At 54.6% G+C, this 24,789-nt stretch overlaps 2 protein-coding genes across 2 annotated transcripts in view; both read left to right on the forward strand.

Annotated features, from left to right (window-relative positions):
- LOC134742839 (SID1 transmembrane family member 1-like) overlaps positions 1-20,460 on the forward strand; it is a 33,420-nt gene extending 12,960 nt beyond the window's left edge. Inside the window, exons 12-19 of the mRNA XM_063676051.1 lie at positions 13,824-14,054; positions 14,528-14,645; positions 15,177-15,299; positions 16,049-16,165; positions 16,877-16,997; positions 17,754-17,873; positions 19,286-19,412; positions 20,305-20,460. Coding sequence (XP_063532121.1) covers positions 13,824-14,054; positions 14,528-14,645; positions 15,177-15,299; positions 16,049-16,165; positions 16,877-16,997; positions 17,754-17,873; positions 19,286-19,412; positions 20,305-20,439 — 1,092 coding nt within the window. The 3' untranslated portion in view covers positions 20,440-20,460. The remainder of the gene's footprint in view (positions 1-13,823; positions 14,055-14,527; positions 14,646-15,176; positions 15,300-16,048; positions 16,166-16,876; positions 16,998-17,753; positions 17,874-19,285; positions 19,413-20,304) is intronic.
- Positions 20,461-21,734: 1,274 nt separating this feature from the next.
- On the forward strand, positions 21,735-24,771 carry LOC134745432 (uncharacterized). The gene has a single exon (XM_063679470.1). The coding sequence runs from the start codon at positions 21,879-21,881 to the stop codon at positions 22,350-22,352; it is 474 nt and encodes a 157-aa protein (XP_063535540.1). The 5' UTR covers positions 21,735-21,878; the 3' UTR covers positions 22,353-24,771.
- The last annotated feature ends 18 nt before the right edge of the window (positions 24,772-24,789 follow it).

Here is a 24,789-nt window from a genome sequence, read left to right on the forward strand (position 1 = left end):
CTACCTGTCGTCCAGTTTGTTGCCGCCTTTCAGATCGTGAGACCCTTGTAGCTTATACAGACGCCCGGATGATATCAGTAGACCGGCCGTTCGGTCTGCCGGCGCAGCTCCGCCTGGCGGCGCTGTCCCGGCGCCGCGCGCGCGTGCTCCGCGCCCGCTCCGACCGCTATCTGCACACGCTATACACTGTGGCCGTCTTCTACGCACTACCTGTCGTCCAGTTTGTTGCCGCCTTTCAGATCGTGAGACCCTTGTAGCTTATACAGACGCCCGGATGATATCAGTAGACCGGCCGTTCGGTCTGCCGGCGCAGCTCCGCCTGGCGGCGCTGTCCCGGCGCCGCGCGCGCGTGCTCCGCGCCCGCTCCGACCGCTATCTGCACACGCTATACACTGTGGCCGTCTTCTACGCACTACCTGTCGTCCAGTTTGTTGCCGCCTTTCAGATCGTGAGACCCTTGTAGCTTATACAGACGCCCGGATGATATCAGTAGACCGGCCGTTCGGTCTGCCGGCGCAGCTCCGCCTGGCGGCGCTGTCCCGGCGCCGCGCGCGCGTGCTCCGCGCCCGCTCCGACCGCTATCTGCACACGCTATACACTGTGGCCGTCTTCTACGCACTACCTGTCGTCCAGTTTGTTGCCGCCTTTCAGATCGTGAGACCCTTGTAGCTTATACAGACGCCCGGATGATATCAGTAGACCGGCCGTTCGGTCTGCCGGCGCAGCTCCGCCTGGCGGCGCTGTCCCGGCGCCGCGCGCGCGTGCTCCGCGCCCGCTCCGACCGCTATCTGCACACGCTATACACTGTGGCCGTCTTCTACGCACTACCTGTCGTCCAGTTTGTTGCCGCCTTTCAGATCGTGAGACCCTTGTAGCTTATACAGACGCCCGGATGATATCAGTAGACCGGCCGTTCGGTCTGCCGGCGCAGCTCCGCCTGGCGGCGCTGTCCCGGCGCCGCGCGCGCGTGCTCCGCGCCCGCTCCGACCGCTATCTGCACACGCTATACACTGTGGCCGTCTTCTACGCACTACCTGTCGTCCAGTTTGTTGCCGCCTTTCAGATCGTGAGACCCTTGTAGCTTATACAGACGCCCGGATGATATCAGTAGACCGGCCGTTCGGTCTGCCGGCGCAGCTCCGCCTGGCGGCGCTGTCCCGGCGCCGCGCGCGCGTGCTCCGCGCCCGCTCCGACCGCTATCTGCACACGCTATACACTGTGGCCGTCTTCTACGCACTACCTGTCGTCCAGTTTGTTGCCGCCTTTCAGATCGTGAGACCCTTGTAGCTTATACAGACGCCCGGATGATATCAGTAGACCGGCCGTTCGGTCTGCCGGCGCAGCTCCGCCTGGCGGCGCTGTCCCGGCGCCGCGCGCGCGTGCTCCGCGCCCGCTCCGACCGCTATCTGCACACGCTATACACTGTGGCCGTCTTCTACGCACTACCTGTCGTCCAGTTTGTTGCCGCCTTTCAGATCGTGAGACCCTTGTAGCTTATACAGACGCCCGGATGATATCAGTAGACCGGCCGTTCGGTCTGCCGGCGCAGCTCCGCCTGGCGGCGCTGTCCCGGCGCCGCGCGCGCGTGCTCCGCGCCCGCTCCGACCGCTATCTGCACACGCTATACACTGTGGCCGTCTTCTACGCACTACCTGTCGTCCAGTTTGTTGCCGCCTTTCAGATCGTGAGACCCTTGTAGCTTATACAGACGCCCGGATGATATCAGTAGACCGGCCGTTCGGTCTGCCGGCGCAGCTCCGCCTGGCGGCGCTGTCCCGGCGCCGCGCGCGCGTGCTCCGCGCCCGCTCCGACCGCTATCTGCACACGCTATACACTGTGGCCGTCTTCTACGCACTACCTGTCGTCCAGTTTGTTGCCGCCTTTCAGATCGTGAGACCCTTGTAGCTTATACAGACGCCCGGATGATATCAGTAGACCGGCCGTTCGGTCTGCCGGCGCAGCTCCGCCTGGCGGCGCTGTCCCGGCGCCGCGCGCGCGTGCTCCGCGCCCGCTCCGACCGCTATCTGCACACGCTATACACTGTGGCCGTCTTCTACGCACTACCTGTCGTCCAGTTTGTTGCCGCCTTTCAGATCGTGAGACCCTTGTAGCTTATACAGACGCCCGGATGATATCAGTAGACCGGCCGTTCGGTCTGCCGGCGCAGCTCCGCCTGGCGGCGCTGTCCCGGCGCCGCGCGCGCGTGCTCCGCGCCCGCTCCGACCGCTATCTGCACACGCTATACACTGTGGCCGTCTTCTACGCACTACCTGTCGTCCAGTTTGTTGCCGCCTTTCAGATCGTGAGACCCTTGTAGCTTATACAGACGCCCGGATGATATCAGTAGACCGGCCGTTCGGTCTGCCGGCGCAGCTCCGCCTGGCGGCGCTGTCCCGGCGCCGCGCGCGCGTGCTCCGCGCCCGCTCCGACCGCTATCTGCACACGCTATACACTGTGGCCGTCTTCTACGCACTACCTGTCGTCCAGTTTGTTGCCGCCTTTCAGATCGTGAGACCCTTGTAGCTTATACAGACGCCCGGATGATATCAGTAGACCGGCCGTTCGGTCTGCCGGCGCAGCTCCGCCTGGCGGCGCTGTCCCGGCGCCGCGCGCGCGTGCTCCGCGCCCGCTCCGACCGCTATCTGCACACGCTATACACTGTGGCCGTCTTCTACGCACTACCTGTCGTCCAGTTTGTTGCCGCCTTTCAGATCGTGAGACCCTTGTAGCTTATACAGACGCCCGGATGATATCAGTAGACCGGCCGTTCGGTCTGCCGGCGCAGCTCCGCCTGGCGGCGCTGTCCCGGCGCCGCGCGCGCGTGCTCCGCGCCCGCTCCGACCGCTATCTGCACACGCTATACACTGTGGCCGTCTTCTACGCACTACCTGTCGTCCAGTTTGTTGCCGCCTTTCAGATCGTGAGACCCTTGTAGCTTATACAGACGCCCGGATGATATCAGTAGACCGGCCGTTCGGTCTGCCGGCGCAGCTCCGCCTGGCGGCGCTGTCCCGGCGCCGCGCGCGCGTGCTCCGCGCCCGCTCCGACCGCTATCTGCACACGCTATACACTGTGGCCGTCTTCTACGCACTACCTGTCGTCCAGTTTGTTGCCGCCTTTCAGATCGTGAGACCCTTGTAGCTTATACAGACGCCCGGATGATATCAGTAGACCGGCCGTTCGGTCTGCCGGCGCAGCTCCGCCTGGCGGCGCTGTCCCGGCGCCGCGCGCGCGTGCTCCGCGCCCGCTCCGACCGCTATCTGCACACGCTATACACTGTGGCCGTCTTCTACGCACTACCTGTCGTCCAGTTTGTTGCCGCCTTTCAGATCGTGAGACCCTTGTAGCTTATACAGACGCCCGGATGATATCAGTAGACCGGCCGTTCGGTCTGCCGGCGCAGCTCCGCCTGGCGGCGCTGTCCCGGCGCCGCGCGCGCGTGCTCCGCGCCCGCTCCGACCGCTATCTGCACACGCTATACACTGTGGCCGTCTTCTACGCACTACCTGTCGTCCAGTTTGTTGCCGCCTTTCAGATCGTGAGACCCTTGTAGCTTATACAGACGCCCGGATGATATCAGTAGACCGGCCGTTCGGTCTGCCGGCGCAGCTCCGCCTGGCGGCGCTGTCCCGGCGCCGCGCGCGCGTGCTCCGCGCCCGCTCCGACCGCTATCTGCACACGCTATACACTGTGGCCGTCTTCTACGCACTACCTGTCGTCCAGTTTGTTGCCGCCTTTCAGATCGTGAGACCCTTGTAGCTTATACAGACGCCCGGATGATATCAGTAGACCGGCCGTTCGGTCTGCCGGCGCAGCTCCGCCTGGCGGCGCTGTCCCGGCGCCGCGCGCGCGTGCTCCGCGCCCGCTCCGACCGCTATCTGCACACGCTATACACTGTGGCCGTCTTCTACGCACTACCTGTCGTCCAGTTTGTTGCCGCCTTTCAGATCGTGAGACCCTTGTAGCTTATACAGACGCCCGGATGATATCAGTAGACCGGCCGTTCGGTCTGCCGGCGCAGCTCCGCCTGGCGGCGCTGTCCCGGCGCCGCGCGCGCGTGCTCCGCGCCCGCTCCGACCGCTATCTGCACACGCTATACACTGTGGCCGTCTTCTACGCACTACCTGTCGTCCAGTTTGTTGCCGCCTTTCAGATCGTGAGACCCTTGTAGCTTATACAGACGCCCGGATGATATCAGTAGACCGGCCGTTCGGTCTGCCGGCGCAGCTCCGCCTGGCGGCGCTGTCCCGGCGCCGCGCGCGCGTGCTCCGCGCCCGCTCCGACCGCTATCTGCACACGCTATACACTGTGGCCGTCTTCTACGCACTACCTGTCGTCCAGTTTGTTGCCGCCTTTCAGATCGTGAGACCCTTGTAGCTTATACAGACGCCCGGATGATATCAGTAGACCGGCCGTTCGGTCTGCCGGCGCAGCTCCGCCTGGCGGCGCTGTCCCGGCGCCGCGCGCGCGTGCTCCGCGCCCGCTCCGACCGCTATCTGCACACGCTATACACTGTGGCCGTCTTCTACGCACTACCTGTCGTCCAGTTTGTTGCCGCCTTTCAGATCGTGAGACCCTTGTAGCTTATACAGACGCCCGGATGATATCAGTAGACCGGCCGTTCGGTCTGCCGGCGCAGCTCCGCCTGGCGGCGCTGTCCCGGCGCCGCGCGCGCGTGCTCCGCGCCCGCTCCGACCGCTATCTGCACACGCTATACACTGTGGCCGTCTTCTACGCACTACCTGTCGTCCAGTTTGTTGCCGCCTTTCAGATCGTGAGACCCTTGTAGCTTATACAGACGCCCGGATGATATCAGTAGACCGGCCGTTCGGTCTGCCGGCGCAGCTCCGCCTGGCGGCGCTGTCCCGGCGCCGCGCGCGCGTGCTCCGCGCCCGCTCCGACCGCTATCTGCACACGCTATACACTGTGGCCGTCTTCTACGCACTACCTGTCGTCCAGTTTGTTGCCGCCTTTCAGATCGTGAGACCCTTGTAGCTTATACAGACGCCCGGATGATATCAGTAGACCGGCCGTTCGGTCTGCCGGCGCAGCTCCGCCTGGCGGCGCTGTCCCGGCGCCGCGCGCGCGTGCTCCGCGCCCGCTCCGACCGCTATCTGCACACGCTATACACTGTGGCCGTCTTCTACGCACTACCTGTCGTCCAGTTTGTTGCCGCCTTTCAGATCGTGAGACCCTTGTAGCTTATACAGACGCCCGGATGATATCAGTAGACCGGCCGTTCGGTCTGCCGGCGCAGCTCCGCCTGGCGGCGCTGTCCCGGCGCCGCGCGCGCGTGCTCCGCGCCCGCTCCGACCGCTATCTGCACACGCTATACACTGTGGCCGTCTTCTACGCACTACCTGTCGTCCAGTTTGTTGCCGCCTTTCAGATCGTGAGACCCTTGTAGCTTATACAGACGCCCGGATGATATCAGTAGACCGGCCGTTCGGTCTGCCGGCGCAGCTCCGCCTGGCGGCGCTGTCCCGGCGCCGCGCGCGCGTGCTCCGCGCCCGCTCCGACCGCTATCTGCACACGCTATACACTGTGGCCGTCTTCTACGCACTACCTGTCGTCCAGTTTGTTGCCGCCTTTCAGATCGTGAGACCCTTGTAGCTTATACAGACGCCCGGATGATATCAGTAGACCGGCCGTTCGGTCTGCCGGCGCAGCTCCGCCTGGCGGCGCTGTCCCGGCGCCGCGCGCGCGTGCTCCGCGCCCGCTCCGACCGCTATCTGCACACGCTATACACTGTGGCCGTCTTCTACGCACTACCTGTCGTCCAGTTTGTTGCCGCCTTTCAGATCGTGAGACCCTTGTAGCTTATACAGACGCCCGGATGATATCAGTAGACCGGCCGTTCGGTCTGCCGGCGCAGCTCCGCCTGGCGGCGCTGTCCCGGCGCCGCGCGCGCGTGCTCCGCGCCCGCTCCGACCGCTATCTGCACACGCTATACACTGTGGCCGTCTTCTACGCACTACCTGTCGTCCAGTTTGTTGCCGCCTTTCAGATCGTGAGACCCTTGTAGCTTATACAGACGCCCGGATGATATCAGTAGACCGGCCGTTCGGTCTGCCGGCGCAGCTCCGCCTGGCGGCGCTGTCCCGGCGCCGCGCGCGCGTGCTCCGCGCCCGCTCCGACCGCTATCTGCACACGCTATACACTGTGGCCGTCTTCTACGCACTACCTGTCGTCCAGTTTGTTGCCGCCTTTCAGATCGTGAGACCCTTGTAGCTTATACAGACGCCCGGATGATATCAGTAGACCGGCCGTTCGGTCTGCCGGCGCAGCTCCGCCTGGCGGCGCTGTCCCGGCGCCGCGCGCGCGTGCTCCGCGCCCGCTCCGACCGCTATCTGCACACGCTATACACTGTGGCCGTCTTCTACGCACTACCTGTCGTCCAGTTTGTTGCCGCCTTTCAGATCGTGAGACCCTTGTAGCTTATACAGACGCCCGGATGATATCAGTAGACCGGCCGTTCGGTCTGCCGGCGCAGCTCCGCCTGGCGGCGCTGTCCCGGCGCCGCGCGCGCGTGCTCCGCGCCCGCTCCGACCGCTATCTGCACACGCTATACACTGTGGCCGTCTTCTACGCACTACCTGTCGTCCAGTTTGTTGCCGCCTTTCAGATCGTGAGACCCTTGTAGCTTATACAGACGCCCGGATGATATCAGTAGACCGGCCGTTCGGTCTGCCGGCGCAGCTCCGCCTGGCGGCGCTGTCCCGGCGCCGCGCGCGCGTGCTCCGCGCCCGCTCCGACCGCTATCTGCACACGCTATACACTGTGGCCGTCTTCTACGCACTACCTGTCGTCCAGTTTGTTGCCGCCTTTCAGATCGTGAGACCCTTGTAGCTTATACAGACGCCCGGATGATATCAGTAGACCGGCCGTTCGGTCTGCCGGCGCAGCTCCGCCTGGCGGCGCTGTCCCGGCGCCGCGCGCGCGTGCTCCGCGCCCGCTCCGACCGCTATCTGCACACGCTATACACTGTGGCCGTCTTCTACGCACTACCTGTCGTCCAGTTTGTTGCCGCCTTTCAGATCGTGAGACCCTTGTAGCTTATACAGACGCCCGGATGATATCAGTAGACCGGCCGTTCGGTCTGCCGGCGCAGCTCCGCCTGGCGGCGCTGTCCCGGCGCCGCGCGCGCGTGCTCCGCGCCCGCTCCGACCGCTATCTGCACACGCTATACACTGTGGCCGTCTTCTACGCACTACCTGTCGTCCAGTTTGTTGCCGCCTTTCAGATCGTGAGACCCTTGTAGCTTATACAGACGCCCGGATGATATCAGTAGACCGGCCGTTCGGTCTGCCGGCGCAGCTCCGCCTGGCGGCGCTGTCCCGGCGCCGCGCGCGCGTGCTCCGCGCCCGCTCCGACCGCTATCTGCACACGCTATACACTGTGGCCGTCTTCTACGCACTACCTGTCGTCCAGTTTGTTGCCGCCTTTCAGATCGTGAGACCCTTGTAGCTTATACAGACGCCCGGATGATATCAGTAGACCGGCCGTTCGGTCTGCCGGCGCAGCTCCGCCTGGCGGCGCTGTCCCGGCGCCGCGCGCGCGTGCTCCGCGCCCGCTCCGACCGCTATCTGCACACGCTATACACTGTGGCCGTCTTCTACGCACTACCTGTCGTCCAGTTTGTTGCCGCCTTTCAGATCGTGAGACCCTTGTAGCTTATACAGACGCCCGGATGATATCAGTAGACCGGCCGTTCGGTCTGCCGGCGCAGCTCCGCCTGGCGGCGCTGTCCCGGCGCCGCGCGCGCGTGCTCCGCGCCCGCTCCGACCGCTATCTGCACACGCTATACACTGTGGCCGTCTTCTACGCACTACCTGTCGTCCAGTTTGTTGCCGCCTTTCAGATCGTGAGACCCTTGTAGCTTATACAGACGCCCGGATGATATCAGTAGACCGGCCGTTCGGTCTGCCGGCGCAGCTCCGCCTGGCGGCGCTGTCCCGGCGCCGCGCGCGCGTGCTCCGCGCCCGCTCCGACCGCTATCTGCACACGCTATACACTGTGGCCGTCTTCTACGCACTACCTGTCGTCCAGTTTGTTGCCGCCTTTCAGATCGTGAGACCCTTGTAGCTTATACAGACGCCCGGATGATATCAGTAGACCGGCCGTTCGGTCTGCCGGCGCAGCTCCGCCTGGCGGCGCTGTCCCGGCGCCGCGCGCGCGTGCTCCGCGCCCGCTCCGACCGCTATCTGCACACGCTATACACTGTGGCCGTCTTCTACGCACTACCTGTCGTCCAGTTTGTTGCCGCCTTTCAGATCGTGAGACCCTTGTAGCTTATACAGACGCCCGGATGATATCAGTAGACCGGCCGTTCGGTCTGCCGGCGCAGCTCCGCCTGGCGGCGCTGTCCCGGCGCCGCGCGCGCGTGCTCCGCGCCCGCTCCGACCGCTATCTGCACACGCTATACACTGTGGCCGTCTTCTACGCACTACCTGTCGTCCAGTTTGTTGCCGCCTTTCAGATCGTGAGACCCTTGTAGCTTATACAGACGCCCGGATGATATCAGTAGACCGGCCGTTCGGTCTGCCGGCGCAGCTCCGCCTGGCGGCGCTGTCCCGGCGCCGCGCGCGCGTGCTCCGCGCCCGCTCCGACCGCTATCTGCACACGCTATACACTGTGGCCGTCTTCTACGCACTACCTGTCGTCCAGTTTGTTGCCGCCTTTCAGATCGTGAGACCCTTGTAGCTTATACAGACGCCCGGATGATATCAGTAGACCGGCCGTTCGGTCTGCCGGCGCAGCTCCGCCTGGCGGCGCTGTCCCGGCGCCGCGCGCGCGTGCTCCGCGCCCGCTCCGACCGCTATCTGCACACGCTATACACTGTGGCCGTCTTCTACGCACTACCTGTCGTCCAGTTTGTTGCCGCCTTTCAGATCGTGAGACCCTTGTAGCTTATACAGACGCCCGGATGATATCAGTAGACCGGCCGTTCGGTCTGCCGGCGCAGCTCCGCCTGGCGGCGCTGTCCCGGCGCCGCGCGCGCGTGCTCCGCGCCCGCTCCGACCGCTATCTGCACACGCTATACACTGTGGCCGTCTTCTACGCACTACCTGTCGTCCAGTTTGTTGCCGCCTTTCAGATCGTGAGACCCTTGTAGCTTATACAGACGCCCGGATGATATCAGTAGACCGGCCGTTCGGTCTGCCGGCGCAGCTCCGCCTGGCGGCGCTGTCCCGGCGCCGCGCGCGCGTGCTCCGCGCCCGCTCCGACCGCTATCTGCACACGCTATACACTGTGGCCGTCTTCTACGCACTACCTGTCGTCCAGTTTGTTGCCGCCTTTCAGATCGTGAGACCCTTGTAGCTTATACAGACGCCCGGATGATATCAGTAGACCGGCCGTTCGGTCTGCCGGCGCAGCTCCGCCTGGCGGCGCTGTCCCGGCGCCGCGCGCGCGTGCTCCGCGCCCGCTCCGACCGCTATCTGCACACGCTATACACTGTGGCCGTCTTCTACGCACTACCTGTCGTCCAGTTTGTTGCCGCCTTTCAGATCGTGAGACCCTTGTAGCTTATACAGACGCCCGGATGATATCAGTAGACCGGCCGTTCGGTCTGCCGGCGCAGCTCCGCCTGGCGGCGCTGTCCCGGCGCCGCGCGCGCGTGCTCCGCGCCCGCTCCGACCGCTATCTGCACACGCTATACACTGTGGCCGTCTTCTACGCACTACCTGTCGTCCAGTTTGTTGCCGCCTTTCAGATCGTGAGACCCTTGTAGCTTATACAGACGCCCGGATGATATCAGTAGACCGGCCGTTCGGTCTGCCGGCGCAGCTCCGCCTGGCGGCGCTGTCCCGGCGCCGCGCGCGCGTGCTCCGCGCCCGCTCCGACCGCTATCTGCACACGCTATACACTGTGGCCGTCTTCTACGCACTACCTGTCGTCCAGTTTGTTGCCGCCTTTCAGATCGTGAGACCCTTGTAGCTTATACAGACGCCCGGATGATATCAGTAGACCGGCCGTTCGGTCTGCCGGCGCAGCTCCGCCTGGCGGCGCTGTCCCGGCGCCGCGCGCGCGTGCTCCGCGCCCGCTCCGACCGCTATCTGCACACGCTATACACTGTGGCCGTCTTCTACGCACTACCTGTCGTCCAGTTTGTTGCCGCCTTTCAGATCGTGAGACCCTTGTAGCTTATACAGACGCCCGGATGATATCAGTAGACCGGCCGTTCGGTCTGCCGGCGCAGCTCCGCCTGGCGGCGCTGTCCCGGCGCCGCGCGCGCGTGCTCCGCGCCCGCTCCGACCGCTATCTGCACACGCTATACACTGTGGCCGTCTTCTACGCACTACCTGTCGTCCAGTTTGTTGCCGCCTTTCAGATCGTGAGACCCTTGTAGCTTATACAGACGCCCGGATGATATCAGTAGACCGGCCGTTCGGTCTGCCGGCGCAGCTCCGCCTGGCGGCGCTGTCCCGGCGCCGCGCGCGCGTGCTCCGCGCCCGCTCCGACCGCTATCTGCACACGCTATACACTGTGGCCGTCTTCTACGCACTACCTGTCGTCCAGTTTGTTGCCGCCTTTCAGATCGTGAGACCCTTGTAGCTTATACAGACGCCCGGATGATATCAGTAGACCGGCCGTTCGGTCTGCCGGCGCAGCTCCGCCTGGCGGCGCTGTCCCGGCGCCGCGCGCGCGTGCTCCGCGCCCGCTCCGACCGCTATCTGCACACGCTATACACTGTGGCCGTCTTCTACGCACTACCTGTCGTCCAGTTTGTTGCCGCCTTTCAGATCGTGAGACCCTTGTAGCTTATACAGACGCCCGGATGATATCAGTAGACCGGCCGTTCGGTCTGCCGGCGCAGCTCCGCCTGGCGGCGCTGTCCCGGCGCCGCGCGCGCGTGCTCCGCGCCCGCTCCGACCGCTATCTGCACACGCTATACACTGTGGCCGTCTTCTACGCACTACCTGTCGTCCAGTTTGTTGCCGCCTTTCAGATCGTGAGACCCTTGTAGCTTATACAGACGCCCGGATGATATCAGTAGACCGGCCGTTCGGTCTGCCGGCGCAGCTCCGCCTGGCGGCGCTGTCCCGGCGCCGCGCGCGCGTGCTCCGCGCCCGCTCCGACCGCTATCTGCACACGCTATACACTGTGGCCGTCTTCTACGCACTACCTGTCGTCCAGTTTGTTGCCGCCTTTCAGATCGTGAGACCCTTGTAGCTTATACAGACGCCCGGATGATATCAGTAGACCGGCCGTTCGGTCTGCCGGCGCAGCTCCGCCTGGCGGCGCTGTCCCGGCGCCGCGCGCGCGTGCTCCGCGCCCGCTCCGACCGCTATCTGCACACGCTATACACTGTGGCCGTCTTCTACGCACTACCTGTCGTCCAGTTTGTTGCCGCCTTTCAGATCGTGAGACCCTTGTAGCTTATACAGACGCCCGGATGATATCAGTAGACCGGCCGTTCGGTCTGCCGGCGCAGCTCCGCCTGGCGGCGCTGTCCCGGCGCCGCGCGCGCGTGCTCCGCGCCCGCTCCGACCGCTATCTGCACACGCTATACACTGTGGCCGTCTTCTACGCACTACCTGTCGTCCAGTTTGTTGCCGCCTTTCAGATCGTGAGACCCTTGTAGCTTATACAGACGCCCGGATGATATCAGTAGACCGGCCGTTCGGTCTGCCGGCGCAGCTCCGCCTGGCGGCGCTGTCCCGGCGCCGCGCGCGCGTGCTCCGCGCCCGCTCCGACCGCTATCTGCACACGCTATACACTGTGGCCGTCTTCTACGCACTACCTGTCGTCCAGTTTGTTGCCGCCTTTCAGATCGTGAGACCCTTGTAGCTTATACAGACGCCCGGATGATATCAGTAGACCGGCCGTTCGGTCTGCCGGCGCAGCTCCGCCTGGCGGCGCTGTCCCGGCGCCGCGCGCGCGTGCTCCGCGCCCGCTCCGACCGCTATCTGCACACGCTATACACTGTGGCCGTCTTCTACGCACTACCTGTCGTCCAGTTTGTTGCCGCCTTTCAGATCGTGAGACCCTTGTAGCTTATACAGACGCCCGGATGATATCAGTAGACCGGCCGTTCGGTCTGCCGGCGCAGCTCCGCCTGGCGGCGCTGTCCCGGCGCCGCGCGCGCGTGCTCCGCGCCCGCTCCGACCGCTATCTGCACACGCTATACACTGTGGCCGTCTTCTACGCACTACCTGTCGTCCAGTTTGTTGCCGCCTTTCAGATCGTGAGACCCTTGTAGCTTATACAGACGCCCGGATGATATCAGTAGACCGGCCGTTCGGTCTGCCGGCGCAGCTCCGCCTGGCGGCGCTGTCCCGGCGCCGCGCGCGCGTGCTCCGCGCCCGCTCCGACCGCTATCTGCACACGCTATACACTGTGGCCGTCTTCTACGCACTACCTGTCGTCCAGTTTGTTGCCGCCTTTCAGATCGTGAGACCCTTGTAGCTTATACAGACGCCCGGATGATATCAGTAGACCGGCCGTTCGGTCTGCCGGCGCAGCTCCGCCTGGCGGCGCTGTCCCGGCGCCGCGCGCGCGTGCTCCGCGCCCGCTCCGACCGCTATCTGCACACGCTATACACTGTGGCCGTCTTCTACGCACTACCTGTCGTCCAGTTTGTTGCCGCCTTTCAGATCGTGAGACCCTTGTAGCTTATACAGACGCCCGGATGATATCAGTAGACCGGCCGTTCGGTCTGCCGGCGCAGCTCCGCCTGGCGGCGCTGTCCCGGCGCCGCGCGCGCGTGCTCCGCGCCCGCTCCGACCGCTATCTGCACACGCTATACACTGTGGCCGTCTTCTACGCACTACCTGTCGTCCAGTTTGTTGCCGCCTTTCAGATCGTGAGACCCTTGTAGCTTATACAGACGCCCGGATGATATCAGTAGACCGGCCGTTCGGTCTGCCGGCGCAGCTCCGCCTGGCGGCGCTGTCCCGGCGCCGCGCGCGCGTGCTCCGCGCCCGCTCCGACCGCTATCTGCACACGCTATACACTGTGGCCGTCTTCTACGCACTACCTGTCGTCCAGTTTGTTGCCGCCTTTCAGATCGTGAGACCCTTGTAGCTTATACAGACGCCCGGATGATATCAGTAGACCGGCCGTTCGGTCTGCCGGCGCAGCTCCGCCTGGCGGCGCTGTCCCGGCGCCGCGCGCGCGTGCTCCGCGCCCGCTCCGACCGCTATCTGCACACGCTATACACTGTGGCCGTCTTCTACGCACTACCTGTCGTCCAGTTTGTTGCCGCCTTTCAGATCGTGAGACCCTTGTAGCTTATACAGACGCCCGGATGATATCAGTAGACCGGCCGTTCGGTCTGCCGGCGCAGCTCCGCCTGGCGGCGCTGTCCCGGCGCCGCGCGCGCGTGCTCCGCGCCCGCTCCGACCGCTATCTGCACACGCTATATACTGTGGCCGTCTTCTACGCACTACCTGTCGTCCAGTTTGTTGCCGCCTTTCAGATCGTGAGACCCTTGTAGCTTATACAGTCGCCCGAATGATATCAGAAGACCGGCCGTTCGATAGCTGCCTAAACCGTCACTGTTTTTTAGAAAGAAGAAGAAAGAAAGAAGAGTAACGGTTCAGGCCGCGTAGCCAACACGCCAATCGCTTACGCTACGTAGCGATCGAAACGCAACTGTCACTGTCGCACTAATATGGAAGAGTGAAAGAGAGGCACAAAGCGTTTCGTTGTCGAAGCGATATCGATTGTCACGCTTGGCTAGGCCGGCAGTTTTGTGTCCATTTCAAATGGTTATTGTAAACGTTTTCGTTTGGTATCAGGCTATTATGTACTTATACAAAATTTTGTCCATTTGTAACACGACGTACCGGACCTAATATCTTCTACATATGTTTCTAAATCTTTTTAGCCTTTTTTCTGTGTGTTATTGTTCGTTATTTGTTCAGTTGATGAACGTGTCCGGTTCCCTGGACATCTGCTACTACAACTTCCTATGCGCACACCCTGCGGGCGCGCTGGCAGACTTCAACCATGTCTTCTCCAACTTGGGATACCTGCTGCTGGGTGCTCTGTTGATGATACAAGTGCGAGCGAGACGGCAACGACGTGTTAAAAAGCCCCGGCATGAGGTATGACAAACCCCTTCACGTTGGGTTATGGCCGGAAGACTTACTTATCAAGAGGTATGCCATACTTACTTTACTCTTTGGGTATGCCTCTAAAAAGCTCTAAAACTTACTTGACCTAAGAAGTAAGAACAACGTTGATAAAGACCACTAGGTTAAGAGCAATTTGATATATTGCCAGAGGTTCTCAGAAAACACATATTGATGAGCATATCCCTGATCTTTGGGTACGGGAATGTTTTACACCAGCCAAAAAATAGGTAAAAACTGAAAAAAGGAACTATTTGAACATTTCTAAGCCCGTTTGGAGCTTACTACTTATTTTTTATTCACTTTGGTAACTATTTTACAAAAACAAAGTTGTTAACACACGAAATTATTACCGCACCCAAAAATCCGGGGTAAGTTTGTGAGTGATGTGTCTGGATCGTCCGGGTGTCCGTTTGGGAAACGTAAATTTTCACGTGTGTTCGCAGGAGTACGGAATACCAGCGCACTACGGTCTGCTATCGGCGCTGGGTGCGGGCATGATGGTGGTTGCACTGCTTTCCGCCAGCTACCACGTATGCCCCAACGGGCTCAACTTTCAATTCGGTGCGTATCATAAGCCCGCTCCAGACTACACGGCGCGAAGCCGCGAACGCGAGTGTGGAGTCGATTTCGCTGATTAGCGAACTAGACTCTACACTCGCGTTCGCGGCTTCGCGCCGCGATTCGCGCATGAGTGTGGAGGGCCCTATAGGTGATTGCTTTAACCTAGTGTTTTTTCAACCCGCGGGTCCTTACTCCCTGGGGAAATAGAAAAGGAATCAGAGAGGCTTGCTAGGTAAAGTAAGTATAAAAATAAAATAGGGTACCTACAACTGCTGAAACTGACAAATGGCATGAGATTGCAAAAAAAGTCAGGCTAGGAGGATCGTGAAAAATAATATCATGCCAACCCTAACAGCATTTATACGTCATTATGACGTCAGCGACGTCATTATGACGCCATAATTACGTCATTATGACGTCACTCTACCTGGGAAGGAGGTAACATGATAAAAAAAAGTTGAAAACACTTCTTTAAACGCACAGACACCCTTGTGGATTCCGACTATTTTTACGACTTTTGGTGTCTTGCAGACGTGGCATTCATGTACGTGCTGGCGGTGCTGAGTATGGTGAAGATCTACCAGGCGCGCCACCCCGACGTCAACGCGCGCGCACACGCCACCTTCGGCGTACTCGCAGTGCTTATTGCCATTGGTATAATTACACTAATTATTTACTTGCGTAGACTTGGTAAATACCTTAACGACGGTTCGGCCTGAAGAGGCAGGCCATTTCTTGGAGCGTTCTTCCTTTGGGCCTTCCTTAATACATCAAAGATCTACGGCCAACTTTGAACGTGAAACATGATGGCCAAAACGAACAATGGACATTAAAAAACTTATCTGCCATCTGCCACCTCGTGTAGACCGCGTATGTAGGTATTTGTATTTATTGGTCATTTGGCAAAGGTGGGTAGCGTAGCATCATACTCGCATACAATAAACCAGTCTCAGCTTGGTACCCGTGTTTGATTCACGACTCCCAAACAGCGTATCATGACATGGCGCAGCCGGTAGGATACGAACCTATACGCTATACGTATACGCTCCCATCATCATCATCATCATCATATACTTAAGAGTAAGTCTCTTGTCGGTGGAGCAATTTCCATGTTTCGCGGTCCTCTGCCTTCTCTTTGACAGCCTGATACGACACGACGTTGAGTTTTTCCTTTATTTGATGCATGTACGCTCTCCTTGGTCTTCCCTCCTTCCTCTTTGCTTCAACTTTCCCTTCTATGATGTTTTTGATAAATTCGTCGTGTCGTATCAGGTGCCCAAGCATCTTTCCTCTTCTATTATCTATAGTTCTTAACAAAGTCCTCTTTTCTCCTACTCAGAACGGTCTTGACTTTAGTAGGGTTTTACTTCCTGCTCGTAGCTTAGACTTTTTGTATTTCCCAGTGGTGTGGGGCGTCCTGGGCGGCGGGGCGCTGTTCTGGGGCGCAGCTACGGTGTTGCACGTGTTCGCCGTGCTGATGCTGTCTCTGCGCATTTACTACGTCGGCCAGTTCCGCCTCGGTGAGACATTCAGTCTTCTCGCATTCTTTCCATGTTGTTCGCCATTGACCAGCATTGTGAAAGGTCTAACTAGCACCCATAGCGAGATGGTGAATGTTACGTCAGCAGATTACATATTGAGACATATTGTATTTTCCATGTTATTGTCAATAAAAAAATAAAAATAAAGATAAAGGAACAAAAGCTTTGACGAGTGCCTGGATATGACGTCTTTACCAATGATACAATGATTTCCAAACACCCAAACCATTGTTAACACAAAAAATACGTGAAAATACGTGAGTGAAACCGCTAAGTTAGTTATGTTAATATGTCTCACGATAGTTTAAATTCGATCATTGTTAACACGTTTACTGTTCCCATACAAAATGATATGACAAAGTCATACGTCCACTTTGAAGTGCTTTTACTTTGAAGTTGTGAACCGAGTGGAAGCACGGACTACTGAAAATAAGCTTCATGATGCCGCATTGAGCACCCGGACAGGGAACGTGTTAAAACAAGTGGGATAAGATAATCGTAACTTAATTCAGTATTCGTTAAATATTTAAGTGGTGACATCTACGAAACACCACCACGGAATACTCTTTCCAGGTAGCAAAGTGACGTCAGCGACGTCATAATGACGTAATTATGGCGTCACAATGACGTCACTGACGTCATAATGACGTATAAATGCTGTTAGGGTTATAAAGTTTCATTTCCTTACAGAGAAGCAGAGTTTGTTCGTCGCAGCTCGAGGGTTCCAACCTCGCTCGCGGCCATTGTATGCGGCGCGGCTGGTGCTGCTGCTCATAGCCAACGCCGTCAACTGGATGTTTGCCATTTACGGGTACCTACTGCCAGAAGCGGATTTAATGTCATTAGATGTCAGCAGCTATGGCGATGGCGTCCCAAAGTGGTCTTTAAGTCTTGATCATGTAATATTGTCTTCGGTTACCGCGATAGTTACTCATGAAATAAAACTATGAAAACGGATAATATCGCGTATATTGAATTTAAAATACATCCCGACGTTTCGAACCCTTTACAGCGTTCGTGGTCAACTTTGTAGTTTTTCCTCAGTCACCCGTTGACCACGAACGCTGTAAAGGGTTCGAAACGTCGGGATGTATTATAAATTCAATATATACGCGATATAATCCGTTTTCATAGTTTTATTTCTTGATCATGTGCTTAAATTGTAATTTTAGGCCCCGAGGCATGTATTTGCCTACGAATAGTACTTATGTCTAAAGGATAAGGAGAGACTGGCAGCAGTCTAGCTCGTGGCCTGGAAGAAAAACGGTGGCAGGCAGCGCACAAGCGAACAAAGATATTTGGGAAAGGGCTTCGTCTAAAAGTGGATGTGTTTTGGCCATTTTGCTGCTATATTTTTTTTTATTATGAAAAGGCAACATATTTGACCGCAATCTCACCTGATGGTAAGTGCCGATGCAGTCTAGGGTGGATCATGCTTACCTAAAAGATGTCTATTCACTCTCGATCTAAAAAGATCCAAGTTATAGTGGAATTAAGTTATTTAATGTTTATAGAAATAGAAACAACTGTATGAAGATTGGTAATATTGGTATTATGTTTTGGGCAGGTTGTTCGTGCAGGCGGCGGACTTCGCGTCGCATTTGCTGAACGTGTTGTTAGCGAATACGTTGCTGTATATGCTGTTCTACCTCACCATGAAGCTCATGCACGGCGAGCGGCCGCGGTGGTATGTACTTCGCACTCCAACTTTTATAAATTACATCGTCTAATTTAGTGTCCCGCTGGGCAAAGGCCTCCCTTCTTATCTTCCACCCGTTCTCAGTCATTCTTCTTCTTCAGGCCTTGTTCCCGTCTCTATTTGGGGTCGGCTCTCCTAATCCTTAGTCTCCAGAGTGGTCTTTTCTGGATTGTCTCTGCGTCCGTGTTGGAGTTTTTGAGGTATTTTTCCCTATGACGGATATCCATGTAGTTCGAGATCTCCCGCGATGCGATTTTCCCACCATTCTGAGTATTTATATTCCCTCCATTTCCTTTTCGGCTTGGCTTACGGCTCAATTAAACTTCAAAATAGGTCCTTTCCTCTTCTTAATAGTCCACCAGCCATACTCTGCGTACCTAGTGACTTTATAGATCATACTGAACAATAACAGTTTTGAATGATTCACGGTTAGTTTCACTAGACTTATATTGACCGGGATATGGACCGTAATTCGTAATTCCCTTTTGTATTGTTTTCGAGCTCCCGATATTTCAACGCACTCGTTGGACTCGTTGGTCGTCGTTGTGAACGCGACCAGACCAACGAGTGTGAGTGCGACCGGTGGTAACGTTGAAAGCGAACGCAGCCGACGCGCACGAATGAGGATAGACCGAGCGCTGTCTACACAACTTTGACACCCACCATCAGCTATCTTCAGTTACCCGTGAACAAGATGCATGTAACTGGTCCTTATCCCGGTCAATATGTCATACTGAAAAACTTTTATCATGGGACCAATGCCGAAATTGCAAATAACATTTTGGCTGTTTCATATACATTCCGTCTGATGTGATTCTGCTGTTTTCAATTTGTTTTTCGCGATTTCGGCATTTGTCTCATAATAAAAGTTGTTCAATATGACCTATATCAAAGATAGATATAACTCCGTAATAGATGGATACAGTCTAAGGAAAAAACGTGCCTCGAAAATCACGAAAATTTGACTCTCGATCAGATGGCGCCACTAGTTTTGGCCTACACTCGTATAGAGGGCGTTGACTGTTTCGTTTGTTATTTATAATTTTAACGCATACCAGTGAAAGAACATGGGTCAAAATCATATAAAAATAATTAATGCAAATAAAAAAATAATTTATCCATATTTAAATACATTTTAACGTATTTTTTTAAATCTTCATTTTTAGTTTTAAAGTATGTCGATAGATGGCAGTGAATTTACAGTGGTTACAAAATTTACTATGACAGTACCGCTCTATCTTATTATATCCTCATTGCCTATATTAAGTCACTACGCAGAGTATGGCTCTGGTGATTAAAATTTTACTCTGTATAGTATAACATACCTTTATCTTGTCGTGGTTTTGCTAATATGCTTGTTTGCTCTACAACTACCTACATAAATGTAATGTTCGTATTAGGTACGCGTGGTGCTACCTGGGCGGCGCGGTGGCGGCGTGGGTGCCGGCGCTGTACTTCTTCATGTCGGGCTCCACGGACTGGTCCGCCGCGCCCGCGCAGAGCCGGCACAAGAACCACGAGTGCATGGTGGGTGTGGGTAGTGGGTACACGCACCGGGGCATCAATGTCATCACTAGGGGGTGGCATCACTGTCGGGTGGCAGCGAGAGTCGATTAAACAAACAAAACCGGGGTTTTGTTACTGTAGGACACACTTAGGAAGGTTTCATCCACTCCATCCAACGAAGTTGCGACGAGTTGTTTCTATAATGGCCAAGAGAATACGTTTCACATCTAGATTTTTGGTCTGGGAGAAAGAGGCTTCAGATGCCACAAAGTCATAATAATTACTGCAATATTCTGCCACCAGAGTGCAGCACTCACAGACCTAAAATGTATGCTTCCTAGTTCTGTGGCAGCACTGTTCTGTTTTTAGTAAACCATAGAGTAACTTATACATACTGTGTTTTCAGAGATTATGGATGGTATAGAAAGGATGCCAATCTCTTATGGCAGAATTGTTGCAAAAGTGACCGCTTTCAGCTTTAAATAATAGTTCCTAATCTCTCCGGTGGCGCTAGTTAGGCTCTGGGACATGAGTATAACATAACCACAAGGCAACAAATAACCCGACCAAATTACGTAGGTTGTTTTTGGTAGTATTTCGATGTATGGTGGCGCCGCCTAATTACTGTTTTTTGATGGACACTTTTCATACATAGAGATTTGGCTCCTTTATTTAGAGATAATAAAATATGACATTGATGCATCGAGGCGGTTTGTTTACAGAGCATCTACCGGGAAACGCGAATCTGAAATTTCGCTATCTGCCTCTTTATCTCTCGAATATGCAAGAGTGACAGAGATGTTAGATAACGAAATTTCGATTTTCTTGTTTCGCGATAGACCCTCAGATTGTGGTAGTAGCGCCCCCTACGCAGAATTTCGCATAATATTTGATAATATTGACATTGTTACAGATAATGGATTTCTACGACTCTCACGACTTATGGCACATGCTGTCGGCGGCGGCGCTCTACCTGTCCTTCGCGGCCATGCTCACGTGGGACGACGGGCTGTCCGCCGTCCGGCGCACCGACATCGCTGTGTTCTGATCAATAAACTGTTGCTCAATATCAATACTTGTTGTTACCTCTTTGCCTAATCCGACCCACAAAAGCATTCATCATCATTATCATCATATCAGCCTTTTATCACCCACTGCTGAGCATAGGCCTCTCTTCGAGTACGCCACTTATCCCGGTCCTGAGCCAATCTCATCCAGAAGTGACCCGCAGTCTTCCGAATGTCGTCCACCCAACGAGCCAAAGGACGCCAGGCACTCCTTTCGTCTGAAAGCGGCCACCATTCCCTTAACATTTTGGCCCACCTGCCATCACTCTGTCGTCTCTGTCTGGCAACATGTCCCGCCCAGCTCCATTTAAGTTTGGTAATAACGTATCCGACGTCTTGCACCTTGCAAAGCAAAGCATTGAACTATTATTACTAACGTATAGAACCGGCACAGAGAACCAGTATTTTGCGCCAGTAGTTGATGTTGTTTTGACATCAAACCATAGAAGCGGAGCGTGGATCTCGCGACCTTAACGCGTAAGTGCCATGAATTTTACGGCGCTTAAGACGTTTTAGTCGCGTGGTACAGGTTGTGATTGCGACAATTTCATTGTTTGGTATGGCTTCTCATGGGCTTCCTTATAGTAATAATAACTCAATGCACAAAAGTGTAGATATCAATATCACCAAATGTTTGGCTCTCTTTCTGACAAATATAGTTGTTGGTCAGATCAGATGGGGTGTGCTATCCAGATATTCCAGATTCAAGATCTAATTTGGTTATACATAATCTTTATTTTATTTTCTTTATTTAGGATTACCAACAAATAATACATCTTACATGCTCTTAAATCTATATAACAATCATTACTGATGCTTATCTAATTATAGGTAACCACAACTTATATAAGTGTCTTGTACCTGTGAACAATAGTGAACATGCAGTAAACTTATGGCTATATGGAATTAGTACATTACATTAACTAAAATATTTACTATAAAAATATTTTATTAATATTTTAGAAATTATTTATTGTATTACTTTAGAATTTTTAAGAAACTATGACTAATAATCCCTCCATAATCCCACAAATATGAAGATCCGTCGGATTTTTCAAACTTGCTGCTATTTAAAAGAATAGGTACTCGTGTAACTAAACGCTATCAAAATAGTTCATTATTTCAATTAGTTTGGAATACCTAAATCAAATGAATAAAGTATGTAATTTATTAATTACGTTATAAATTTGTATTTATTAAACATTAATCTAAATTTCAATAAAATAAGTTGGGTCGAACTTACTAGAACGGTAAAAGGGAAACAAAACGCACCTGAAATAAAACAAAACGAAATGTCAATGACGTCACGTTGGCGACAGTCGCGTTCTCATTATTTTTGTTTCGCAATTTTTAGAATATCTGGGTTATTTTAGTGCACGGTGCACAAAACCAAACGGAAACCGGAATAATCAACGAAAATATGGACAACCAGTACTATTACAAGCTGATGGCGAGTTATCTGTCCAAACGGAACTGCGACGAGTCGTTTATGAGGTACTTCTTTGGGAAAACTGCGACAAAGAAGACGCCCGAGGAATTAGAGCGGGCGGACGAGCGCAAACGGCGGCTGCAGCGGGAACGCTCGCGGCGCTACCGCGCGCTGAAGAACGCGAGACGGCAGAACGAGGGAAGCGAAGAGGTGGCTTGGTCGAAACAGCGCACGCTGCCCGACGACGAGCCAAGCGACACGGACGAGCCACCGACGCTGTGCGACCTGTCGTACGAGCCGGGCTCGTCGGACTGCGCGTCGGACGACAACTCGGCGCACTCGGCGGCCAGCGAGCCCGCCGCCGCGCCGCCCGCGCTCAGCCTGCGCGAGCTGCTCGCCCAGCCTAACGCCGAGCTGGACTACCCCACCGTGCACAGCCTCATGTTCCACTGGCTGCAGACGTAACCGCCCCCGCCCCCGCGCCCGTGTTCGCGCCCGCTCCGCTCCACTCGCCACCCTACGTACTGAACATAAAGGAAACGCGCGGAGTGCGATAGTGACACATATCAATGCTTCAATAGTTCACACGAGAAGACCGAGCCGTCCTGTTAATTTTACTTATTTAGAGTATATGATAACTTTGTCATTAGCTTTTAGTCGCTCACTTCGCAGCGAGGCGCTGCTCCTGTGGGACTGGATTGCATCAAATTATCCTGACGGGAGCAGTTTTTTGTTATAATATGATGAGATTTCATGTAATCACCCAAGCAATTCTCACTGAATAATTTAGTAATTAGAAGCTCGGGTGAGTGGAAGCAGAATGTTGTGAAGATTGGGACTGGTCCAATGATGTTGGGTGGTTACATGAGAAGCACTGCTGGTGCAACTAGTTGTAGAATATTCCATTAGACAATAAGTTGTTATAAGTTGCCATATCCTATTACTTAGATACTCAACTATTATATATGATATAGAAAAGTATATAGTTACTGTATACTTATAGTTTGTGATATGAATGAATTTACAATTTGTGTGAAATCTACAATGTTAGCTAGTATGGTAATGTTAGGAGGGAGCCAGGGCTCCAAGCACATTCCTTGAGCCTACTTGGTCAGGCTTGAGTCACATTGGCAACAAGTACATATCTTACAACTTCAGTCCATGGACGTAGTATTTTATAATGGACAATAATGCATAATATTACTGTTGTCTGTTGTAACGTAACTCACTACAGCTTGTAAGTTTTACTTGTCTAATGTATGCAGATTTTTTTCAAGTGAGATATTCATATTCACCAATGGCTGCGAATAGCTAAGTAAAACGTACATGAGGTAGTGGGCATTAGTTTTGGTAGGATATTTTCAGTTAGTGTAGTTTAGGGTCTCCAAACTTATTTTCTCTAAGGGTTACACTGTAACTGAGCCTTCTAGGCAGTTGTTGCTGTCGCAGGCCAGCCCAGAAACCCCTGCTTCCATTCTGCGAGCCAGATAGGACCTGGCCAGTGGGCTGTACTCTGGAGACCCTAGTAGCGTAGGCTGATGCGACTAACCCAGCGCTTACTCCAATGCATTTAACAAACGCTTCTCAGTAGCTCTCTTTAATAATAAGTTAGTTTTGTTAAGTTTCTCGGTTGCTTTACAGCTAGGTCTGTTAGTATTTATTTCCATTTTATTTCTGAAATTTTTGCATTTTGTAACGCTTTTTTTATTACAATAAGCTCTTAAACCTGCATGCTAGTATACTCTGTTGCATTATCAATAAAATTATTTACTAGTGTTTTAGCATTTTTAGACAAGTGATTTCAAACTGCTGTACTTTTATAAAAATATTTCGCGTTTTAATCGTGGTCCCACTGCTTTGACCCACAGTGGGTCCATGGGTATTTTTTTACCCGTTGTCCCACCGTTCTAAACAGTGTTCGCCAGTAGGTCTACCGCGTCGCGGGGCTCCTATTTCTTAGCGGTATGCCCTTCGGGCATCTGAAGCTGCCTAACGAACCTAACCTACCTGCCTACCTATTGATTTAGAGTGATCTGTCTGTGGAAACATTACACTTGGGGGAAAAAGCGTCGTAGGTAGCTTCAGATGCCCGAAGGGCAAACCGCCCAGAGCGGGGATCCGTCTAGTTAAGTAGTGGAGGAAATGTTTTTGGAATATAACCACTTAGTGCGGTGGGACAACAAGTAAAAAAAAATACCCGTGAACCCACTGTGGGTGGAAGAAGTGGGACTACGGTTAAACGCGAAATATTTGCCTGTTGTCACTCAATTCATGGTCCATGTGTATTAAACTGCACAGATGATATTGTGGTATCTAAACAGAGCATAAGATGAAACAATACTGAGAAAATATCATAAAATTGTAATAATTGGATATACCAGCATACATGACTGAGCTTAGTTCTGTTATAAGTAGGCGACAGCGTAGCCGGGATGGCTGCTGTGGCACCTTTATTATGTTAAATTAAGCACCCATTAATGACACGTAAAAGATCTGCACTAAAGTGGGGTTTAACCACCTGTTACCACTGGGTACAACTTATAAAAGAAACAGTGTTGCCAGTGGTATCATTGAATTAGTGGTAACAGCTGGTTTTTATTTATTTTCACTTTCTGTTATTATCAGTTTGCCATCAAATCCATATTAAATATTGTATGTAAATCAAATGACAATGCAATATTACTGTTGTAGAGCTGCTCGTGCTCAAGTGCTCAGATCTTAGCCATATAGAGGCCATATTTAGATTTATTTTGTAGACCTGCTGCTGGTTAAAGCCGCGGCCGGCCGCCAGGCGGCGCTAGTTGCCTTCACGGATTATTATAGTTTGTAACTAACATGTAGGTACTGTAAGGTAGTGCCATATTAAAGAGCTTCCTATTTTTAATCAGGTCTTTTATTTATA

Source organism: Cydia strobilella, chromosome 1 (assembly GCF_947568885.1).
Source record: "Cydia strobilella chromosome 1, ilCydStro3.1, whole genome shotgun sequence".
NCBI lineage: Eukaryota > Metazoa > Arthropoda > Insecta > Lepidoptera > Tortricidae > Cydia > Cydia strobilella.

Excerpts from the sequence above, each read along its gene's own strand:
- LOC134745432 (XM_063679470.1), top strand. The coding sequence starts at position 21,879 with ATGGACAACCAGTACTATTACAAGCTGATGGCGAGTTATCTGTCCAAA.